Genomic DNA, 23,901 nt, shown 5'->3' with positions numbered 1-23,901 from the left:
TGTACGATTTTGAGGCGTATGGTGACAATAAACAGAGAAAGGAACAAACGCCAGCGCTCACGACCGAAAACACACATGTGCCAATCTCGGTAAGCATTGGCGACACCCTTGAAAGAGAACCCACCCACATTTGTGAAAGAGACCCGGCGGAGCTGGTCCGCAAGTTCATGGAAGAGCTAGAGAGACGTGGAAAAAACATTCGGGCCCAAGTAAGAGCGGAATTTATGCCAAAAGACGTTGGCCTGCTTCCCAAAGCGCAGCGTCAAAAAATTGAGGAATGGTGCAACCAAGTTCCTGTAGTTGGGTTTAACTCGGGCAGTTACGATCTGAATTTGATCAAAAATTACTTTGTAGGCCGCCTTGCCGACACAACTGGCAAAGTCAGAGTGGCGAAAAACTGTAACAAAATCATGTTTTTGCTTACTCCGAGCTTCCGTTTTCTTGACATTATTAACTACCTTGGGCCGGGAACAAGCTATGAAAAGTGGGTAAAGGCCTATGGGAGCGAGGCCAAAAAATCGTGGTTTCCTTATGAATGGTTTGACACTCCTGAAAAGCTTGATTATCCAGGTTTGCCAGATTATTTTATTTGTCACCAACCGGGCTCGGCTTGCCAGCCTTGGTATTCAAAGTTGAAAAACTCTTTTGTGCTAAAACTTTCAGAATGGAAAGCTTGTAAAAAACTGTTTCGAGAAAAGGGCATGCGCACCTTCGCAGACTGGCTGCGTTATTACAACAATCTCGATGTGACCCCCGGCCTGGAAGCTCTTGAAAAGATGAAAGCTTTTTACACTGAAAAGAGGATCGACATTTTTAAAGACGCAGTTAGTATTCCCGGAGTAAGCTTACATTACCTGCTCAGAGGATCTGTTGAAAGAGGGGCTGAACTTTTCTCGCCTTGTAAAGAAGCGTACGAAATGCTGAAAGGGGCTGTTGTTGGCGGGCCAAGCATAGTATTTACGAGGCGCCACGAGGTTGGCGTCACAAAAATCAGAGATCACCAGTACTCTGATCCACATCTTTGCGAAAACATTGTTGGCTACGATGCGAATGCCCTTTATCTGTCAACAATGTTGCAAGACATGCCCTGCGGAAAGGAAAAAGTCCGCCAATTCACAGGACTTGAAGAAGTGTGGGCGAAGGTACTGACGAAAAATTTGAAAGGAGAAAACTCTGCGCATATAGCCAAATGGTTTGGATTTGCAGAAGTAGACATAGAAATTCCAAAAGAGCTGTGGAAAAAGTTTGAAGAGATGCCGCCATTTTTTCACAATAAAGAGGTCCCAGGCGGGCTTGTCCCACAACACATGTATGAATACTTGAAAAGAACAAAAAGAAATCGTGGAAATGGTAAAAAGCTCGTTGGAGCCCTTTCTGCCAAAAAGATTCTTTTGTATGCTCCACTGCTGCGCTGGTATGTGGAACACGGGGCAGTGATTACCGCGGTGCACCGAACGATTGACTACCAACCGAAAAAAATCTTCAACTGGTTTGTGGAACAAGTGACAGAGGCGCGAAGAACAGGCGATGTTGAGAGGTGCAAGGCCTTGCTGGCGGACGTGTTTAAGCTGTTGGGAAACAGCGCTTACGGGAAGCTGATCGAGGCCCTTGAAAGGCAAACAAACGTGATTTATACAAAAGACGAAAAAGTGGTTGACCGAGCTCTGCGAAGCGCGTATTTTAGCGACTTAGATGAAATTGGGCAAGCGTACGAGTTGGAAAGCCGCAAGCCAAGAATAACAATTAGCAGGCCTTTTCAAGTTGGGATCGCGGTTTACCAGTTGGCAAAGCTGCGCATTTTGGAATTTTACTATGACTTTTTGGATAAGTATGTTGATAGAAAGGACTTTGAGCTAATTCAGATGGACACGGACAGCTGCTACATGGCCATTTCTGCTTCGAAGCTTGAGGACATCGTAAAACCTGAGCTAAAACAAGAATTCGAGGCCCAAAAAAAACAATGGCTGGCTTGGGACAAGTGGAGCGGCCGCACGCCCGGTCTCTTTAAGCTAGAGTGTGTGGGTAGCCGGATGATTGCTCTCTGCCCAAAGTGTTATTTTATCGAGGAACAAGATGGTGAAAAAAAGAAGTTTAGCACCAAGGGTATGTCAAAGGCGCAAAACGAAGTAACTTGGCAGCGTTTCAAGGCCGCTCTTGAAGGCAGTGTGGATAAAGCGAGTAACAGAGGCTTCCGTATGAAGGAAGGAAAAATGGTAACTTACGAGCAGGAAAAACTGGGTTTGAGCGCCTATTACGACAAACGTTGGGTGCTTGAAGATGGAATACATACCGAACCGATTGAATATCACCTTTAGCTGGCATTGACTGGTGGAAGGGAGGTATTAGGAGGTACGGCGAGCAGCTCCTCGCGCACAAAGCCGCGCTTGGGGCCGTCTTGCAAGTAATACAGAACAGGTTCGTTCGGTTTCATTACAGCTCTTTCAAGCGAAAAGACTTTTAAAGACCAGATTGGATCGGTGGCACGTTTCTCCGCCACCTTCTAACTCACCCGGCTGGTACAAATACCTAACATTCACGAAGGAGGGGAGCTTTTTTTCGCTCTTACCAACAGGCCTCAAATAAGGAGTCGACGGCTTGGTAGCAATGGCTTTCACTTTAATAGCTTCTGAGGGTTTTTTGCCTGTTAGCCTTGTGACTTCGTTGTTCAGAGCGGCAACAACTTCAGGAAGCCGTTTCACCCAAGCAGTAGAACGCTGGCCCTCAGGGATGCCGCATTTCAACGGCGTACTGGTGACCAAACAGGCGCTCTGCCAGAGTGCGGTTGAAACGTTCAACAATGGCTTGATCTCTGTGAATGTTAACACGCCCGCGCCTAATATAAGTTTTGTGATTTTCCATTTCTTTGGTAACAGCTCCCATGAATTCGCGACCAGGGTCAACTTGAAGCATCTGTGGCCATTTTAGTGCACTTCGCCTGTAAATTGTCTGAAAACCTTTTGCAACCTCAGTTGAATCTTTGGAGGTCAAAGGCTCGGCCTCTTTGTAACGGCTGGCAACGTCAACAACAGTCAGAGCGTATTTGTAAACTTTTCGCCCTCGCGGCAGTTTGTCGTGTGGCAGAAAAAGAAGGTCCGCCTGGTGGACCGCGTTTGGAGTAGAAACATCGAATTTTGGGCGAGGAACGTATCGGGGTGCCGGAAGGTAGATCTGCCAAAGGGCCTGCTTAACGAGCCACTTTTTTGCGGCATCTTCGGAAACCTTGGCGGCCTCGGCTAATTTTTTTATCGCGGCAATTCCTTTCCAGTAGCCCTGGGGGCTATAGTAGACTTTTGAGATCTTTGCATCCATGCGTGTATACAAGAAAAAAAGAAAAGTTTAAAGAAACCGAAAGGCAGCGTACCCAAGTGCAAGCGCGCCAGCGCCAACAAACATCAGTTCACCTTGTTTCTGCTGCTCACTTGGCTGATAAAAGTCAGAGAACTTGGGTTCTTTCGGAGGAATCATTTGTTTGTCAGGATGTGCCTGGTTGTAGAGTTTGAAAGCGTAGTCAGTGTTTGTGAAGTTCTGTTTGGCCTGCTCTTTTATTTCCGCGTTGGTTTGTATCCAGTCGAGGAGCTTGGTGCGGTCTCGAGAGTATTTAGCGTAAGCTGCCTGGTAAGCCTCAAGAGCTTTGTCGTGCCTTTCTTTTTCTTTCAAAGCGGCGTCATCTCCGCCACCCAAATATTTGGCAAGGTAGTTGCCGCCAATGAAAGCAGCAGCGTTCAAGATAGCTCCGCCAGCCATAATCGCTACGCTTGCCATTGTGTGTTTTTGTTCTTATATTATGATATTTTTTTTTAATTGGTGGGGAGGATTTTCTGGTCCTCGAGATACTGTTTAAGTGCAACGCTGCCAGCCATGACGGCTGTGAACTTTACATAGTTCATAAAACTGCTGCTTGGGTCGGATGTAAAGTTTTCTTTTACAACTTTTTTGGCAGCCCAGCCGATTCCGGCGGCAAGGCCAGTGAGAGTCGCGGCATCCATGAGTGTTTTTACGAGTTTGTTGTCAGACATGGTGTTTGTTATAAAATAAAAATAAATATTTAAATTGAAAAATAATTTTATGAATTCTTTTAATCTCATCAAAGAGTTCTAATAAAAAAAAAGTTAATTGCTGAAGTCAGAAAGTAAAACAGAAATCACTTTCTTAAAGACTTTCGCTGGTCAAACCAACATCATCAACCGCAGAATTAAAGATTTTTTGCATTTCAGCAAACACCTTGCCTTTTGTTTGTTCAATCATCTTTTTTCTTTTTTCTTCATTTTCTATTTCTTCATAATCTTTTAAAAGCATTCTTAAATTCCAATGCCACCTGTTTAAATTTTCTGTACATTTTTCAGCAATTGCATAAAAATTTTTTAATTTTTCTGGTTCTAGCCGGTTTAAATAGGCTTTTCCCTCATTTAAAACAGCTGTTGCTCGTTCCTCATCTTTTTCAAAGCAATTTGAAAGCATAGAAAGCACAAAAAAGTTTCCAAAATCCATTGGCTCAGGCACAGTGTATGGCTTCGTGTCTGTCATCATGTCGGTCATCGTGTTTCGTTTACTTAAAAATCGCAAATGTTTAAATGAAATTTATTTAATATTTTTTTTAATCCATCGGACGGATTCCTCTTTTTGAGCCATTTTGGCTTGTTGGTTGCGGAATTCTAGAGCCCGTTTGGCGCGTGTCTGAAGAACGCGTTGCAACCCTTCCAATACTTTCTGCTGTAACTGGTGTGTCATCAGTTATAAGAGTTGGCGGAGCTTTAAATGTTGGACTTCTTTTTTCGTTTATAAAGGCTTTTATGTCTTCGCGTTTCACATAAGTTGTAACGATTGCAACGCCGATACCAAGCAAAGATATCCATTGATTTGTGGTGAGACCGCTTGATTGCGGCTGAGGCTCGGTCGGAGCTGGTTCCGTTACGGGGTCCGGTGGGTAGTTACATTTCGCTTTGCAGCAGCAGATTTCTTTTCCTTTTCTTTTGCAATTATTGCAGCAGCCTCGACAGCAGCTTTTTTCTGTGCTTCACGAGCCTGTTTTGTTTTTTCAGCCGCGAGCTTGCCAGCAGCCACTCTCTTTGGATTTTTGGCAGGCTTTGTTGCTGGAGTTGTTGAAGTAACTTGTTTCTGTTCTTCTTGAGCGATCGGAGTTTGTGATTCACGTTGTTCGATCTCGGCCATTATTTAATGAGAAAAAAATAATATTTAAATGAAAAATGCTCAGCAAACTTTTTTGGTCAGCAATTTCTAAGCATTGTCCAGTAATTACTTAGCATTTTCTTAGCATTTCTCAGAAAAATCTTCAGTAGTTAGTGTTTCAGCGCCATGGCGCTGGGACTCAAGAGTCCCTTTGGCTTGCAACTTTGTCAATTCGTTTAAATCAATGTGCTTTGTTGTGATGAGCGCAGCATTTGCAACGGCAAGAAATCGGCCGCATTTCAAAGCCAGACCGCCTGCCAAAGTGGACAGCTCTTTGCTGATGATGTAGTCGTTTTTGAGTTCCTTCTGATAATCATTGACGTCCTTGATATTTACGGCCATACCAACGACTTTAGTTACAAGAAAAATAAAGCTGTCGATCAAGCTGTCGGTTGTTTTGGATCCAACGTATGCCTCATATCTCTTTAAGTACTTTTCGACTTCTTTATCTGTCAAGCGCTTCACCTGCTCGTGTGTCAGTTGCACACCGATTGCTTCTTTGGCTTTTCCTGTTGAAACAAGGATTGCAAGCTGTTCACGCAAAGCAGGAATGTCAGGGCCTTGAATGGTTGCCATAGCGCTTTGTGTACTTTCTGGTTCAGCTCCTAGCAGTTCCATTACGGAAGCAAATTCTTGTCCTTGCAGCGACATTGTCGCTCTCGGAATGGGAAGTTGCAAACGGGTCAGCCATTTATTACTCTAAAAAATATGTTCAATAAAAAAATTCTGTGCCGTAAGGGTGGCGATGAGAAATAACAAGATGCGAAAACTTATTTTTTTTTAGCTTTGAAATGACTTCTTTGTAATCTTCATGGGAAAGTTCGCCAGAGTAATCCTCAAAGATTGCCTTCGTGGTCTTGGCAGAGGGGGTGTAAAAGAAAACAATTGACGCAACATTTTCGCGGAATGAGGCTGTTATGCTTGTCAATTTTTGAGTTAACACCCATACGCTCAAACCTGCGTGGCGAGCAGAGAAAGCAAGATTCACCAACTCCCCCGTTCTCCCTTTCACATATTTAGAAGCAGCGCAGTCATCGAGGATAATAAGAGTGTTCGCACCCTCAAAAAGAATTCTTGCCAGACTTAACCAATATTCAACCTCGTGCTGCTCGCAAATGAAAACAAAAAATCGAAGATCTTCCTCAGCAAAGCGATAATAAGTCTTGTTGTGCGCGAAAGTCGGGCAGATGAGCACGATATAGTCAAACTTGCCGCGGAAAGGGCCACAAAGCTGATTGACCACGTACCTTGTTTTTCCTGAGTTCGTTGGTCCCACAATGAGAGCGTTGAAGGGTATGTTGGAAGGATCCATCTTCGTTCGTATATTAATAAAGCACAGATTCTAACTGCCTGTTAATTATATTCATTTGGGCGTCGCTGATTACGTAAATGTGGCAGTTCAAATTACCTGAGCCGCTTGTTTTCCTCTCTAGCTCAAGCTGGACACCGTCCTTTGTGTTCACAAGGCGCTTGCCGCTTCCGTGCATCGAGTGGTCAGCCATGGAACGCAGATCAATCAGAAGGCCGAACTTGTCTTCTGTGTAAAACTTTTGCAGGGTCATGTGCTGCGTTTTATTTTTTTCTTTCATGTAGAATCTTTTAACTTCTTCCCATATGTCCATTCCTTCGATGCCGTTGTTGTACAGCATGTTTGGCGAGCCGTTGACAGTGACGCTTACTTTTGTAAGGTCTGGGTTAATGTACTTTTCCGAGATCCTTGCACCTTTGGCATATTGCTCTATAAAAAGTAGCAAGATACCTTTTAGGGACCTCCTCTGCGGGTTGACCTTAAGATTCAGACGTGTGTCGGATCCTTTTGCAAAAGTAACAACTTCGGCACGCTGGATGTGGTCGTAAGCGAACTCTTTGCCGCCCGAGTAAGCGCTGAACGCCTCATCTGCAATTTCCTTGCTTCTTATCATCTCGTACTCCAGCTGTATGTTTGTCAGCTTGTATTTCAGTTTTGTTGCATCTGAGCCTCTTACAACATGTTCGGCTGCCGCGAGCTTCAGTTCGAACAGAAGATCGTTGTATAGTGCCTGAGGATAAAATGCCCCGTGGTCAGTTAAAATCTGGTGATCCAGACGGATCCGGTATTTATTTCCATATAGCTCATTCAGCTTTTTTTCTGCTTCGACTCCTGAAGTTTTCTTATCGCCAGCATTTGAGCGAATTTTGTTGAGGTCCTCGCTCTGAATGCCCTCTGGCACCCTGTCGTCGCGCTCCTCCTGCGAAAGGAAAAAATCCTCAAATATTTTGTAGATGTCATAGCCCACCGTGTCCTGCACGACGGTGCCTTCGTACTTTACAACAAACTTGTCGACCAGAGCTCGGCTGACGTTGTCAACCAGAAAGTTGTTGGCATGGCCTCCGCTCAAGTCGATGTTGAAGCGCAGCGCCAGCGAGCCAGGCACAATGACCTCGTTTTCGTTCAGCTTTGGCACTGAAACATACAACGTTTCCTCTGGATTGGCTTCAGTGCGGTCAAAAGTGATTCGTTTTACAGCTCGCTCGGCTTTCAGTGCGCCGAGGGTTTTCTCTACGCGTCCCGGTCGAAGGTTTTCTTGAACAGCATCCATCTCTCGATTGGTTTTATTGTTAAATTGAAAAGTTTAATTTGAAAATATATATAAATTACGTGATGGCAACAGGTGGTGGTGATTTTGGATACGAGGACCCTGATTTGGACCGAGATCTTGACCACAACAGTGATAACGATGATGAAGAGGAACAAGAGGTCGACACAACCCGACCATTTCAGCCCGGGATGGTATCCACACCCTACCATGGGGGTGAACAACATGAAATGCAAACAATGCAGCACGAACAGAGCGGGCTGCCAGAAACATCCTACGACGAAACACCTTTGCTTGAAAGAACCCCTTCAATAAGTGATCTTCAAAATGAAAGTAATTTGCGACAAAAACTAAAAAAAGCAGTAGACATGATAAAAGGCAAATTTCCCAAAGCAAACTTTGAAAAAATAAAAATCAGAAGAGGCAAAGGGAAAAATGAGGGTAAAATTGTTGCTGTAGGAACAAAAAAAGGCGAGTACAAGATTCTAAAAGAAAATGAGTCAGGCTTCATGAAAAGCTTTTTAGACAGCTTCAAAGATGAACTTGGGCCGTCAGCTGAAGATATTATTGCTCAAGAAAATGAGAGCATAAGAGATGTACGCCAAACATTAAGAAAAGCTGAACGCCAAAGATTAAGAGAAGCTGAAAAACAACTTCAAGAGGCCCAAAAACTCGCATCGGAAAAAGAAAAAGCCGCCCTAGAAGTGCAAGATCTGAGAAACAAAATCGAGCGAACTCAAGCTCAGATTGAAGCACTTACTCAAGAACACGGTTCGAATCTTGAAAGTGATTCAGAACTACGGAGACTGCAGCAACTGAAAAAAAATTATCAAAAGGATCTTGACAACGCGAAAAAAGAGGTGGTGGCCATTGAAAAACAATCGAAGCAGAAGACAAAAGAACAAACACGGGTCGACCAACTCAGGGCAAGCCTCGCTGCCAAAGAGAGAGAAAGAAACACTTTGCAAGAAAGGCTCAACGACACAAGAGCGTTGGATGATCTAAAAGAGCAAGAAGCCGAGCTGAAGCGACAAAACGATGAAGATCAAGCAGTAATACAGGATGAAAATACATCCCCCACTGACAAACAAGCTGCTGAAGAAAGAGTTGCTGAAAGAACCGAGGAGCTCGCGCGTTTGCGAACGCAGATTGCGGAAAGAGAAAGGGCGCTTCCACTTCGTGAGAGGATCAAAGAAATCTTCAAAAAAAATGGCGTGACAGTTACAGCGATCTTTCTTGCTGCTGGTGTCACGATTGGTGCTGTAATTGGTGCCATTACAAACTCTTTGAAGGCCACCGGCAAAGCGTTGGGAAAAGGCCTAAGTGATGTTGGCTCAAAGGTAGCATCAGCTCTGCCCGGTCTCATTGGCTCGATTGTGAGCTTTCTTTTCAAAACCGCTGGCCAAGTAATTGGCTTTCTTGCAGAGCACACCTGGCTGCTTATCCTTGCTGCGGTTGCTTTTCTTGTTGAAAGATACATCAAGAAGAGACGTTAACGCATAATGGCGTAGAGCAAAGCTGCAGCTCCAACCGCGCCAACAGCGACAGTTGCTTTGTTTATTTCGTGTGTATCATTGACTTCGACCTTCGTCGCTTTTGCGCTTTGCGCGCTTTCAGCTTTAGCACCTTCTGTGCTCACTGGTGCCGTAGTTTTTTTTGTGTCCCTTTGAGACTCCTTGTGTATAGGATTTGAAGGGTGGCTGTTTGGTGGGTTTACCTTTGATGGTCCTCCGGCCATCAGTTTAAGAGCTGCTTTTTTTGTTGATTTATTAACATCATTATTCAATCCTATTTTCATTCCTGCTACAGCCTGCTTCAGCTGATTGTTGTAGCCGACAACGCTTTCTGTGTTTATCACCATACTACCCGGCATCAGCCAGGCACCAGGGCAGACAGCAAGGTTAAGCCGAACCTTCGCTTCATCGATAGAAAGTTGGTATCTTTGAACTGACTTTGCCAGATCTGGTTGCCTTATAGCGTCTTCAACCAACACGAGGAACTCACTTTGAGCCTCCTTTGCGCGGCCGCCTGTGCCAAGTATGCTACTTCGAACGTTGACCTGCGAACCCAGAATACAGTAGACAAAAGCCTCTATCGACTGGTTTACTCTCGACAAACCTGCCTGAGTCAGACCTTCTGCGGCGTTAGGACAAAACCAGTCTGCCTGTGCATATGCAGCGTCGTCTGGCTCGATATATTGAATTAAGTTACCCTTGCTTGCAGCTCCCCCTTCGTCCGAAAATTTATCGTAATCGGGGTATTTTGCTCCAGAATTTTTTGGTCCAATGTTAGTAAACCAAATATAAACATCACCAAGCCCATGATTGGCGCCTCTTGTGAAACGAAAATCGCTTGACGGGTCGACACCGAACTCAGCGCATATTCTTTTATACGAAGCCACGTCGTACTTGTTGTCGAACTGGCTAAACGTTGGGTCGCCTGGCAAGGCGCTTACGCTCTGAATTCCGCCCATCTGAAACAATATTCGCCTGATTGTGAAATAAACGTGAAAGAGGTAAAAATTACGCACAACAGGTGGCAAACTGAGAGCTGAGTGTTCTTCATCAAAAATTTCACGACTTATCCCACTGCCTGTTGTCGCGCACCAGACAGCAAAGTTAAGTTGTTGAGGCCAGTAGCCAATATTTGGGCTAGCAAGCCACCTTTTTGACTCTTTTCCTGATGAATGCTTCAGTTTTGTTTTTTGAAAAATCTCTCTTAATTTCGTTGTGAAATATTGATCTGGTGTGACGTAGATGTTTATTTTGCTGTTAAATATTTTTTTCAAACTCGGTGCGGCTTCGTGAAATCCAACCGCGGGAATTGGTAAAGATGCACCTTTTGCGCCGCTTGGTGACAGCTGTTGTGGAAAACCGCCTGAAATTTGATTCACCCCCAGTGCTTTTTTCATCTCTGGGCTCCAATATTTGCTGTCAGAGCCAAAAACATTTATCAAATGGCCTTGCTCTGCCTTGTAATAAATGTCTGCCGTTGCTGTGTGGTTGTACGCGAACTCAACCTGTGCAACAAATTTTGTTCGGTCAGCGTTTGGATATTTTGCAAGAAAAGGTTTCCACGCATTGTCTTTTGCCGCTTCAGAAATTTTAGTTGCTTCTGGGGTTTTCATCCACTTCATAAAATCTCTTTCTTTGGAATCAGCTCTCGGAATAGGCGGCGCCATTTTATATTAAAGATTTATTTTTCAAAAGATAATTATAAAGATGGTTGTGCTCACAATCGACGCGAGTTCCAACGGGGAAGCTGTTTACTTTGACCAGCCAATTGAAAAACCAAGGTTTATCAGCCTGCTGTCATGCTCGTTACAAAACAGCTGGCGTAATCTGGAAGAAATTGGCTCCATAAGCATTAAACAAAACAATGTGAGCAACAATGTTGCTGTTTTTTTCCCAGGCAACTACAATTTTGATGAAATTACAACTTACCTGACTAATAAGTTCAAAGATCAACAAAAGCTAACAGTAAAAAGGGATGATTTAAAAAGAGGCTTTTCAATAACAAAAACAAAAAGTATTGAAAGCTTTTCTTTTGATAAAAATCTTTCTAAACTTTTTAAGAACACAATTGTTGATGCTTCTAACGCAAGAATTGAAGATTTTACTATACCAGACTTTTATTACATTCACTGCGATTTACTTTCCAAAGAAAATAACTTGTATAATGGAAAGCCAAGTGACATTCTCGCTTGTGTACCAATAACCGGGAAACCTTATGATTTGGTTCATTACCCTCAAAATTTTATCAATAATTCACGTCGAATCGACGCTGTTCAGAGTGTGAACAGTGTCACATTGACCGTCAAAGACAAAACTGGCAGTAAGTTTGACTTTGTTGGAGCTCCGCTGCATTTTGAATTAGAATTAAATTAATATTTTTTTATTGTATACGAGACCATGTCATCTGCTAATGTTCTTCCGAGTGCCCCTGCTTATGGTGTAAGCGAAGAAAACAGCGTAAAACAAACACTGTATCCTGCTTTGCCAAATCAACCAGAAAACTTTAGGTTAACAAAAATCAATCAAATTTGTTCGGATTTTGACAAAGAAGTTGCTAAATACCGAGCTGTTTTGAAAAAGTATAAAAAGGTGAAGTCTGTTTTCCATTATTCCGCAATTTCAATGGGTGGTTTGTCCAGTGTTCTCTCTGCTTCCAGTCTTGGCACCGCGGTAACGGTCGTTGGTTTGCCGGTAAGCGTTCCTCTCGCTGCATGTGCTGCCATTACAGGCGTTTTGTCTGCCGCTTTCACTGGAGCAAGTAAAAAACTTGAACCAAAAATTTTGAAAAATAATGAAATTACTTCGCTTGCTGTTGCCAAACGTGAAACAGTCAATAGACTTGTTTCTGCCGCACTCATTGACAATAAAGTTGATGACAAAGAGTTCCAAATTATTTTGGATGAATATTCTCGTTACATGGCTCTCAAAGAGACTGTTCGCAGGCACCTTTCAAAAAATTTAAGCCAAAAAAAGTCATCCCCACAGCCTGACATTGAGAAACTGAGAGAGGAAATTCGACAACAAGAATTAGATAGGTTAAAAAAAAGAATATCAGCCGAGTCGAAATCAGATTTGAGAAAATAAACACTGGATTTAATCTGAGTGTTCAGAAAAATAAAATTAACGCATGACACAAATCGTGACATTGTGTTACACACAACGTGACATTGTGTGACACAGAGCGTGACAGTCACGCGTGACGTTGCGTGACAGGTCAAACGAAAGGGCAAAACCCTGGTCGGGGGGTGCTCGTTGGCTGTTTCTTGCCTAGCCCCGGCTAGGACTTTTTCCCCGCCGCTGACAAGGCGGCTGTCCCGCATTTTTACCTCTGCCGAGGTTTGAAATCCCGAGGAATTTCTGAGCACCCCCACGTTATCAGTAGGGCCGAGGCGGGTTCACCCAGGGGTATCTCCCACTGAAAGGAGTCCCCCTATACCCCGTAATTCACCATCCGCACAAGCCATTATAACAGGATTCAAGTGGTTGGCCATCCACTACCTCCCTTGACTTCACCAGAATTTGTGAACTAACAAAAAGTTACGGCCGCGTTAACTTATATATAGTTCACTTTGTCACATTTTTCACTTGTGGTACCCTTTTCCATGTCATTCACCTAAATTTTGCAATATTTGAGCAAGTGCGCATGCGCTTTTGGGCATCAGGATGATGTCATCATTAATTAGACACTTGGTAAAGTTTGGTAAATAGGCTAAAATGATGGTGCTTTTCCAAGCGATTTGCTTTATTTTAACCGAACTTTCTACTCCCGTTTGGCAAAATGAGGTCAGACAGATAACATATCAAGTCGTGGATGCAATGCTTGAAGCGGAAAAAAAATAAACAGGCCCGATTGAGTCCGATGTTTCGGGAAAGTTCTTTCGATCGATCGATAAACTTCTGTGATCAAATCCTGTTATTTCTCGATTTCTTCTCTTCGCTTCACTTCGCCAGCTTCTGTGGGGGCACAAAAAATTACAGCGCGTTAACTGAGCGTATTTTTTTTGTAATATCTGTTCTGTTTCGTTTTTTATCGGCCCAAACACTGAATCCTGATTAGGCCGCCATGTTTCTTTCTGCTCGTCCAAGGGCCTGAGAACTAGAAATATGGTTTCCAGACTCTCTCTGAAAATGTCACGCAACTCACGTAAGCCGCTCGCGATTTTGCGTGCCGCTAGCAGGGCAACCATTTTTTTTGTGTCTGTAAACGGTCGATATATGAAGCATTTTACCACATTTAAGGCATTTTTCTTTTGGTGTTTTTTGTGTTTCTCGTTTTTTACAATGATACCTTTCATGGGATCGAAGCGAGTGGCATTGTGTAAACGTTTTGTCGCAAGCTTCGCATTTATAATCTTTTAAGGACCAGACGCTTGCTGATTTTTTAAATGTCTTTCCGTCAATCGAAAGATATTTCTTTTTCACATCCTTGATAGACTTTTGTTTTGGAAGACAAAAACATTCACTTTCACATAAACAAATCAAAGAACACTCGTTCGAATCAAACTGTCTTGCTTTGTTCGCGGCTGACGAGGTCTCGCTGTAAGCCATGTACTTAGTAATCACAATTGTTCAATTGACATTCAGCCGCTCGCGGCTTTTGGCGCTTCGAGAAGAAAGGGCGATTTTTTAAGTTTTTATTGGTAAAAAGAGTTGTGTAAACAAATACCGCCTGTGAAAAAAGCGACTACTTCTCAGGTGGTATTTGTGAGACCCCCCCTTTACTACTGCTGGCGATAAATAAATTTTATGCCGACACAAATGTGTTCAAATTTTTCTTTTTTTTTTACAGACTTAACGCTGTTAGACTAAACCTTCAACTTCAAGTCTTCTGCATCTGTAAACCGGATGAAACTGAACTGTTTACAGCCCTTTCAGCGCGGCCTTTTTCGGAAATTAATTTTAAACGCGCTCGCACTACGTCCGTCGACACATCATTTGTTTACCGGCCTCGCTAAACATAAAAGTTTTGTACCTTTTATTTTTATGGTGTTTTATTACGACGGTTAGCGAAGCAAAGCCGTTTTTTTATAACTTAACTGCGGAAGGGTTTAATCTGTGCCACTTAAAAACACTTGAAAGAGCTGTGGCCGCAGAATAATATGATCGCTGTAAACGTGATCCTGCTGTGTCGGCAAGTAAAAAATTTATTCTTCTAAATGATCTGTGACATCTGTAAACCGTTCAGTTTCATCCGGTTTACAAACGTAGAAGATTAATTGTAAACTGAAGTTTAAGTTTCACAAAAATCTTTAAAATGCCTTTGCTGTATCAAAAAGTTAAATTTGATCAAATTTGTGTCAGCATTAAATCTAGTTCATTTTCGTGATCGCTCATGGGAAACGGGGGGAAACGTTGTCTGACATACATTCCTTCGAAATTTGGAGCCGGCGGGGAAAAATGGCTTTGTGACTCGTATTTCGTTACTTTACCCTCGGTCTGCATTTTACCCTTGGTCTGCAGTCTGCAGTCTGCAGTCTGCATTTTACCCCCGGTCTGCAGTCTGCAGTCTGCAGTCCGCAGTCTGCGTTTTACACTGACCGGTTGCTTAACGTTGCTAGGTACATAAGACTTACCTTGAACGACGAGGAAAAACATCACAAAAGCCACAACTGAAGTTGTACGCATTCCAGCAAGTATGTAGTCCAAGTACAGCTTCCAGGACACAGAACCTATCATACGATCTTCTTCAGCAGGTTCTAGTCTGGCGTATTTTGTGTCTGAGATCATCGCTGACTCTTCTTGTGCTGATGATCTTTCGGAAGAAAAGCCTCTTCCATCAATTTTTGGCTCCTCCAAAGCAGCAAGTTTAAAGCCAGACTTAATGAGCCCGTCATAATCGACTTTCTCTAAACTGGATCCTCCCTTCATTACTACTATGTTGTCAGCATCCCTGAGGATTTCCAAGTTGTGAGTGGCCACCAGTCGTGTCTTTTTCCGCAGTATACCAGTGATACAGGTTTTGAAAATGTGACATCCGACTTTTGTATCCAGGACGCTTAATGGATCATCAAAAAGATAGATATCGGCATCAGAATACAAAGCGCGTGCTAGTCCAACACGAGTGCGCTGACCACCACTTAAAACTATTCCACGTTCTCCAACTAGTGTCATGTCTGCATCCGAGAACCTTTGCAAGTCTGTCTGCAGGTCACAGGCATGTAATATCGCATGATATCTCTGCGGATCAAACGGCTCACCAAACAAAATGTTTTCCCGTATGGTACCAGAGAATACCCAGGGCTGCTGACCAACCCAAGAAACTTTACCAGGACATGATATTTCTCCCTTCAAGAGTGGAATTTCATGCAAGATAGCGTACAGTAGGGATGACTTGCCACAACCAACGGGACCTGTGATGAACACTAAATGGCCTGCAGAAACCGATAAACACAGAGACTTCAGTGTTGGTTTGTTCCAATCACCATGCCAACTGCAGACAACATTTTCTAGTACAATACATGGATCCTCTCCAACGTGGACGTCATTAGCGTTTACTTTGCTGCAAAGTTGAAATTTCTCATCCTTGGAATTAAAAGGAAACTTATTTCCTTTCAGTTCAGCGCAGTTATTTTCAGCAAAAGTATCGTGAGGGTATTTGTGGATGTTGTCATCACTCTTAAATTCAAGTATATCCTGAATACGAGTCAGAGCTGTTGCAAAGTCGGCAAGAATGTTTCCTGAAAAAGATAGATGCCAGGAAACAGAAACCTTCATAGTAGTGGTTAGGGATAAAATCATGAACGTGTTATATGAAGTGAGTTCAGTTCCCGAGGATAACAGTGAAACGAAAGAAATAAAAGCAGCAATTGATGGAGAAGTGTGAAGAAGAGATTGGAAAGAAGCCAATATTGCTGTTTTCCATCGAGTCAATTTCAATTCTAGGCTGAAAGAAAACAAATACTGCCATAAGGAATAACTTGCTCACATAACAACTGTTATTCAGTTAGCCGCTAAACTTAATTTATTCTGTTTACGTCAGACTGGCTATTTTCACCACAAAGCCTCGCGTTCGAAGTAATAATTATAAAAATAATCAACTTTATTTAAAGAGGGTGAACACGTAACAGTTAAAAACTGAAAAACCAGTGGCCCTCTAGCCAGTGGCCTGGCAAACTTGTAAATCCTATCGTAAACTAGAAATAGTTGACACTACAGCTGCCCCCGCTGGTTTTAGCTTTTTTTTTTTTTTTTTTTTTTTTTTTGTTGTTTTGTTTTTTCAGCACATCTCTTACTACGGTCAATTCTTTCGCTTGGTGTCTTGCCTCTTTTATCTAGACTCTATCTACTAAATTGATTGGAAGTCAATTTTCTGTTTAGGATGTTTTTGAAGATGAAAACACTCCCTGGCGGCTTGTGTCTTCTAATTCTGGCCTTCTCTTCTTCAAGATGGAACGAGGGGTCCGTACGATTTAAAATGAAATGTTAAAGCCAAGTGATCACAAAAAAGCGAAATTGTGCAAAAAAATCTGAAAGATTAATGATAACGTCAATTTAATTAATTGCAACAGCTTGACGTCATTTTGCCGTGTTTTTCTGTAATGAGTGTTCTCAGCGAGCAACAGAAAAATGTTTTAAAATACCAATTGCGCCCAATATATTTGGGCTGAGTTCCCAAGCAAGAATTATCAACTTTGATTTACAGCTGAGTCGAAAGGATGCCGAAAGAATTTTTCACCTATGTCAATGCAAAAGCCTGCCGCGGGTCTTTAATAATTGTCTCGAGATCTATTTTGAATTACATCCCCTTGATGCCACATGTTGTCTAGTAAATCTCGTCCGGATGTGGACTGATCGAGACTTTTTTCGTTCAAGTAGATTGTGCCTGGCAAATGGCGGCATTGGACTGACTCTTGCTTATCGTTAATCGCGAAAAAACTTGTTGATATCTTCGTACTCGTTTCTGGACAAATTTCGCGGTCTTCGAGACTTTGTAAAAGGAAGAGAGCAAGTGGCCTCTGGACCAAACCCTGCGGGGGCTACTATTAAATTACCAATTCGGCAAAAATGAAAAGAATAGGAGAATCCTTGTTTACAATATTTCTTTCATCGGTATAAACGCTTCATTTTCTAATCGAGCTACAAAACTTTTAATTCTGAATATTGAAAAAACATTGCGCGATTACCTTTCACTATATATTTGAGCCCGTGTGATAGGAGTTTTAAAACTAAAAGTTTCACAAAGAATGTATAGGCTCGATTAGCGCTTTTGCCAGCCAGAAATTTTGCAGTTTTGGAAGTTAATATCTCCTGGAACATTGAAAGCAAAGAGCTGAAAATTTCGCCGAGTATTAAAACATATCTAGAGTGAATTGCTATATAGCGTGATGTCTTCTCTACGCAAAGTTGCATGCTAAAGAGGCAAAACGGAAACAATGACATCAGCAAGGATTTCCCTTATACCCACCTGAAAACTGCAGGAAGGTGGCAGAGGTTGAGAATAATTTGCGTAAACGAGGCCTGGTGGTGAATTTAGAACATATGACATTACCATATATAAGGTCTAATGTGGTAGGCCCGGTGGCCTAATGGTTATAGGACTGGCCTCTTGATCGAGCGGGCTGGTTTCGAACTCTCGCCGGGGCATTGTTTACTGTTCTTGCAATAGGTCAAGACTCTTTTCTCTTACCCTTCCTCGTTCCACCCACTTTTATAACTGGGTCCCCGCTATCGACTATCATCCCATTTAGGGGGGGGGGGGTGGCTAGTAGCAACACTTCTATCCGTTTCATGCTACAGAATTCGCGCCGAGAGCTAAAAGCCACATACTGGTAAAAGGCTTTACTAGATATAATTTTTCTGGTATAATAGTTTCCTCGCGGTGGCCCCAAGTCCTGAAGTCCTGAGGTTATTATGGAGATTTTAATTTCGTTTACATACCTTCGTAGTCGTTTCACTCTTTTGATGAACGGCCACTCCCAAGCGTACATTTTAACGGTACGAATCCCAGGGATAACAGAGTTCATTATATTGACGCGCTTGTCAGTCACCATAGAGATTTGTGATCGTAAGATCATACACACTTTAGCCATTCCACCGTAATACAGGGAAAGGAAGATCATAAAAGCTACTCCCAATAAAGGTCTCCATCCAAATAAGTAAACCATAAAAAACGACACGCCACTTGTTTCAAAGAGGGCTTGAATTGGCAGAAAAATGCAAGAAACAGAATGTTCAAAGCGTTGTAGGTCACTGGCGATGAGGTTGATGATGTATCCACTTGTGATCCTTGATAGATCCGCTTGGCTCAGACTAAGAACCTACCAAGGAAATTGATAGAAAGTATAGTGCTCAGTGGGTGGAAAAATAATCGGATCATTATTTACTTTCAATTAAAATAGTTGTAAAGAGTATAGATTTAGCTATACGACTGTAAACAAAGTATTCGGTTACTGTTAACTGAGACAGGTAGGTGGATGGGTCGTTCAGTGCTTTAAGTTGAAATCACTATTCGATAAACCTGTCGATCAACTCAACATCGAAATTGAATGCGCGCCTAAACACACATAGAGTTTTTGACACAAACTTTCTAAATTTCTTTACATAACATATTTAAGTAGGAAAAAAAAATAAAGACGTTATTTGCCGGCCTAGGTTGACCTGTATGGGAAAAAAGTGTACCCTCGGTCTTGAGCACGGCCCTCGGCCTACGGCCTCAAGACCCTGGGTACAGTTTTTCCCGGATGTAGGTCATGTCGCCCCATTGCACGGTCACTCCAAGTAACGTCGCCCCATTTCAGGTCACGTCGCCCGAAAACTGAAGTTACGTCGCCCCCAAATAAGTTCAGTCGCCCCCTAACTTAAGTAAAGACTTCTAATGTTTGACATACTACCTACGACTCGTGTAGAGAAGAAACGCTAATTTTATTCTGATCATATGTCTGAATTGCATAGAGCATTGCTTAAATTTTCCTTAGTAGTTTCCATGAACGAACATGAACGAATGATGAGAATTGTTCTGAGTGGGTTTTTATAAGTAGACACTTACTCAAGAAGGATCGAAATACCGGTCATTTGATTGGGGTAATGCTGGGGCGCTTTCCATTCGACCAAAAATTCCGGTAATTTCGGAACAAGGACGAATGGTACAGAAATTTCCTGGGAAAGTTTCCAGAAAATCCGGAAAGTGTTGACTTTCCGAAATGCGAACCATTCAACCGAAAACCCCGGAAATTCCAGAAGCAAAATCAAATGGAACTGAAAGTTCCCGGAAATTGTTTTCGAAAATTTGGGTCTACCTTGCGAGGTTGACCACTTTTCCGGAAATTTTGGAAAAAGCATAAAAAATTTAGGTGAACTCGGTTGCTTTTCGTTGTTGTTTTGCAGGCGGCAGCAAAGAAATGTACAAATGTTTATAACGTGCGTGCAGGCTACGCTCATTATCGCTCATTAAACTTTTTGGGTTGGCGACCTTTTCGTTGCTTGTAGTGTGCCTTTTGAAAGGTCCCTGTATTTGCGGCCACGATGTCATTCACGGAGTTTATTTTCAGTGCTCGGAATGCTTTTTATTTGCGAAACCGGCCACAGTGCATTATTTTAATGCACCGAAGAAATTTCCATATTAGACGCACTACCTGACCATATGCAAATGTTTTTTGCCTTCCGTGCAGTCAACCGGAAAAGTTGGAAAATGCTGTTCCATTTGCACTGGAATTTTCTGGAAACTCAAACCAGAAGTTTTGGTCGAATGGAAAGCGCCCCTAATGTTGTTTATTCCTTTTGTTAAAATAGCTCAATTAATTACTGTTAAAACAAAGCGAAAAAATCACACTTATCTTGCGCGGGGCACTAATTAGCGTTCTTTGTCCATAAAGTCACAAGTCTAAACAATAGACAAGTTTTAAACAACGCAAGAAAAAAGAAAGGAAAGGTCCCTATACGGACCTCCCGGCCGGCAAATAACATATATCTTTTTTTATCAAGTTGCCCTAAAAATTCTCCGATGCTCATTTATACTTCTAGATGAAGAGGGGCACTATCAGAGCAACTTGCGTAGCCCAAGGTCACAATGCAATGACACCGGCCAACGGGGCCCGGGACCGCTAAATCCGGAGTCCAATGGGCTAACCATTAGGCCACTGCGCCTCCCGCTGAACAACAACTACGATCTACGATACCTTTTTGTATATGATCCCAATTGTTGCTGACTTCCATCTTAGCGCCATCAAATAAGCATTATAAGCGAGATGGTGTCTAGCAAGAAATCGCACGGAAGAACTCAGGCAGATACCGCCAGCGAATATATACGTCCATTCCAGCTCTTTATTGGAAGATTTCATTAATTCCGGTAACAACAAACTCAAAAACACCAGCTGGAGAAAATTGCCAATGCCATCTAACAACGTTGTACTCAAAACGAACATGTAATCAGTCCAGGGGAACATTGCAATGAGCGCTCTGAACAGTCGATGTCCATTTCCCCTTTTTCCAGGAACACGTCTTTCTTCACTCCATGTACATTGTACTTTTTCCGTTGACGGTGCGGTTTTGTCCTCGTCAGGTAAAGGAAATAGATCGTCAGTTTCTAGAGGACGCTTGTTCCCGATGGAAAGAAGCTCTCCCACCCAAGAGAATGAAAGAATGGAAAAGATGTTAGCGTTTTTCTTGGGATTTTGTTTGGTTTTTGACTCTAGACGATTATACTCTGCAGCCATTGACCTTTTCTGAAATTAGAGAAATCTGAAATGAAAAGAAACTCATTTAAGTTTTTTAAAAAGGTTTGTTGAAGAAAGGTTTTGGGGGATTGATACCCTCAACTTCAACACTCAATCACAGCTACCGTTCCAACTTGCTTTATTTTTAGGCTCCACAGCTACATGACGATCACTTTAGATCCTGACTATTACTACTCAGAAGATAAGATTTGGCGCGCGCTCTTTTATATGGATCAGACTCGAGCTGTCAATCAGCTTTTAAAAATGCCAAACTAGCATAATTAAGCATGCACCTTCGAAAAATTTACTTGTAAGAGATCTTTTCTTTCCTAAATGGCTGTTTTTATGCTAGAGACGATAATGTCGTCAGACGACTTTAACGTCTAAGACGTTAAAGGCGTCTGGTATAAAAACGGGACGCCTTTAGTAGACAGCTTTTCAGAAAAAAATAAAAAGAAGACTGGGTTCGACACTCGGAGGACACTGGACACGAAGACGTAAAGCCATCAGACGTTTAAGGCGTCTGTCTTATTTACTGTTTTCATACTAGTTAACGACGTCCCGTTTTTATACTAGACGGCTTTAACGTCTGAGACGTTAAAGCTGTCCGATAAGAGCGTCGTTCAGACGCTCTTACGAAAAGACGTTAAAGCCATCAGACGTTAAAGGCGTCTGTCTTATTTACCGTTTTTATACTAGACGTTAATGTCGTCTTGAGACAGCTTTAACGTCTAAGACAGCTTTAACGTCTCTAGCATAAAAACGGCCAATTTTTCTACTGTAAGAAATATGTTAGATCTAAATAAGATAGCAGAATCAATATAAAATTTACAAAGAACATATTTACGGAATAAAACTTAAGAGTTGTGCTAAGATTTACAGTAAAGGTTGTTGATGAAATTTTCAAACGACATAGGTGTTTCAAGAAATAGGTTGCGAAATCCCAGTTACGTGGGAGTGGTTTCCAGTACAGAGTTATCCATATCATTAAACGTACGAGTACGGGGTACAAACATATCTCATAAAGCATCAATGCTTGATTTTGTACGTTTGTGCGAAGTGTGAAAGAAATACATAAGCTATTGAACATTGCGACTAAAACATCCGCAAAAAGTCAATAAAACGAGTAAAGTTTGACAGAAAAATCACACAAAAATTTATTAGTATGAAGTAGGGTCCAAAGCAACTTTTTTCTGAAAGGAGCGCTTTCAAAAAGTGGTTTTCAATTTTTATCTTGTTATAATTGCCAACGACAACCGTGTGTATGTAAACAAATTTCGTAGCTAACGCAGCTGGAAAAAGAAAATATGCCTTAGCAACAACAATGCTAAGAAGTATAATGAATCCAATTTTACCGAGAAATCGGTTTATAAGTTCCATTTAAAAATAGTTAAGTTAAAATGCTCAATTTCCTATATCATTGAAGAATTGATTTCTAGGAAAAACGCAACATGTGTGTACAATGATACGTGTAAGAGAATATAACATTTGATCGGTTAACTCTAGGAAACAAGTCAGTACAATTTTATGTCCTAAGCACATAAAATATTTCAATTTTATACTTGAACGACCCAACACATAACTTCTAACATTAAAAGTACTTTTTACGCAATTGTAACACACGAATAAATATCAAAAGGGAATTTCTATCTTGCTTGCATTTTTATTGTTTTACAAATACCCAGACCACCGCGCAATCTGATTCGTCCCTGATTGAATCGTGATTTCTTCTTCGATATCATTCATAATCAGAAAGACATTATTATCTACTCAGTGGTGGTAAAAGGAGGTAAAACTAATTTGCATATTTGACGAATGATGGAACAAATAACTTCGTTTTCACGATACTTTCGGTATACTTCAATCGCGATTCACACAGCGGTTTTTCACGATTTACAAACCACAAAAATGGCCACGCACGGGGTCTCGAAAATAACCTTTTGCTAATTTTAAATCAATGAGGCATAGCGAACTTGATGAACGTAACACATTAGTTTTTAAATGTTGTGCAATTTGGTGGCTGAAAGAACATTATCTTTCAAACTGTATTTTAGATAATTATTGAATACAGAAATATATATTATTTATCACATAATTATTATGCCCTGTAGTAGTTATCTGTGCTGAATACTAGTGCCCCTATCAAATTCAGCACCTATTTAAGAACCTAAGTAGCCTAAAATCCCACTAAAAAATACCACTTCTATAAGAACATATTAAGTCTAATTAGAAAATCTTAGTTCTTATAAGCGGGTTTTTGCTGTAGTCACTTTGAACGCTCTTTCTTTAGAACCGATCTTCTTAAAAATGCGAAACGCTTCTCTCACATCAACACTAAAACAGCATTCTTGATATCCTTTTACAGCACATGTAATTTCGATACATGCAGTCTCCTGCTGGGTCTCCTGAATATCGCTTCGGGTACTTGACGCTCTCGACATTTCTTTTCGGGTTCACTGAAAACTAGCAGTAATTAAACCTTCACAATTTCCACCGAAAACGTGGTTATTGTGCAGATTTGACAATGATTACCCTAACAAAAGATAAGGGGGACGTATGCCGTACAAAATATCCGCAAAATATACACAAGTTTGATAACATTTAGGCACGTTTTCAGAACTTTGTTTTAATCAGTGTAATATCTAAAAATCAAAATCAAACAAACAGTTCTGTAATCGAACGTTCGATTGAGTACGATTATCAACCGTTCGGTAATCGAACGTTTTATTTTGTTCGATTGACCAAATTTTATCGTGAGTTCGATTCTACTTCGTCATTGGTAAATGTCGCTAAGGAGTCACGGGAGATATGCACGGGAAACCAGAGCAGTCACTTGCAAGCGAACTTTGGTGTAGTTGCACGTTAAAACTTTCATCATGGCGAAAATAAACAATCCGGAAGACCCCGACGAATGACTTCGTAGAATCTCAATCAAACTTACCGAACCCGAAAGAAAATAAATGGCCATTCTGG

The 23,901-nt window shown here is 41.8% G+C and overlaps 2 protein-coding genes across 2 annotated transcripts in view; one reads left to right on the top strand and one right to left on the bottom strand.

Annotated features, from left to right (window-relative positions):
* LOC144637277 (ATP-binding cassette sub-family C member 4-like) overlaps positions 1 to 23,901 on the bottom strand; it is a 46,238-nt gene that overhangs the window by 7,235 nt on the left and 15,102 nt on the right. The window contains exons 2-3 of the mRNA XM_078496410.1: positions 18,155 to 18,534; positions 14,851 to 16,160 (exon numbers count right to left, since the gene is read on the bottom strand). Coding sequence (XP_078352536.1) covers positions 14,851 to 16,160; positions 18,155 to 18,534 — 1,690 coding nt within the window. The remainder of the gene's footprint in view (positions 1 to 14,850; positions 16,161 to 18,154; positions 18,535 to 23,901) is intronic.
* LOC144636206 (uncharacterized) lies at positions 8,273 to 9,259 on the top strand. The gene has a single exon (XM_078495359.1). It carries the CDS (start codon positions 8,273 to 8,275, stop codon positions 9,257 to 9,259), a length of 987 nt encoding a protein of 328 aa, XP_078351485.1.

This window comes from Oculina patagonica, chromosome 13, assembly GCF_052425735.1.
Source record: "Oculina patagonica isolate OP01 chromosome 13, crgOcupat, whole genome shotgun sequence".
NCBI lineage: Eukaryota > Metazoa > Cnidaria > Anthozoa > Scleractinia > Oculinidae > Oculina > Oculina patagonica.
This window is presented reverse-complemented; position numbering and strand designations above follow the sequence as displayed.

What these genes read in the sequence shown, in the direction of transcription:
- LOC144636206 (XM_078495359.1), top strand. Translation starts at nt 8,273, where the DNA reads ATGAAAAGCTTTTTAGACAGCTTCAAAGATGAACTTGGGCCGTCAGCT.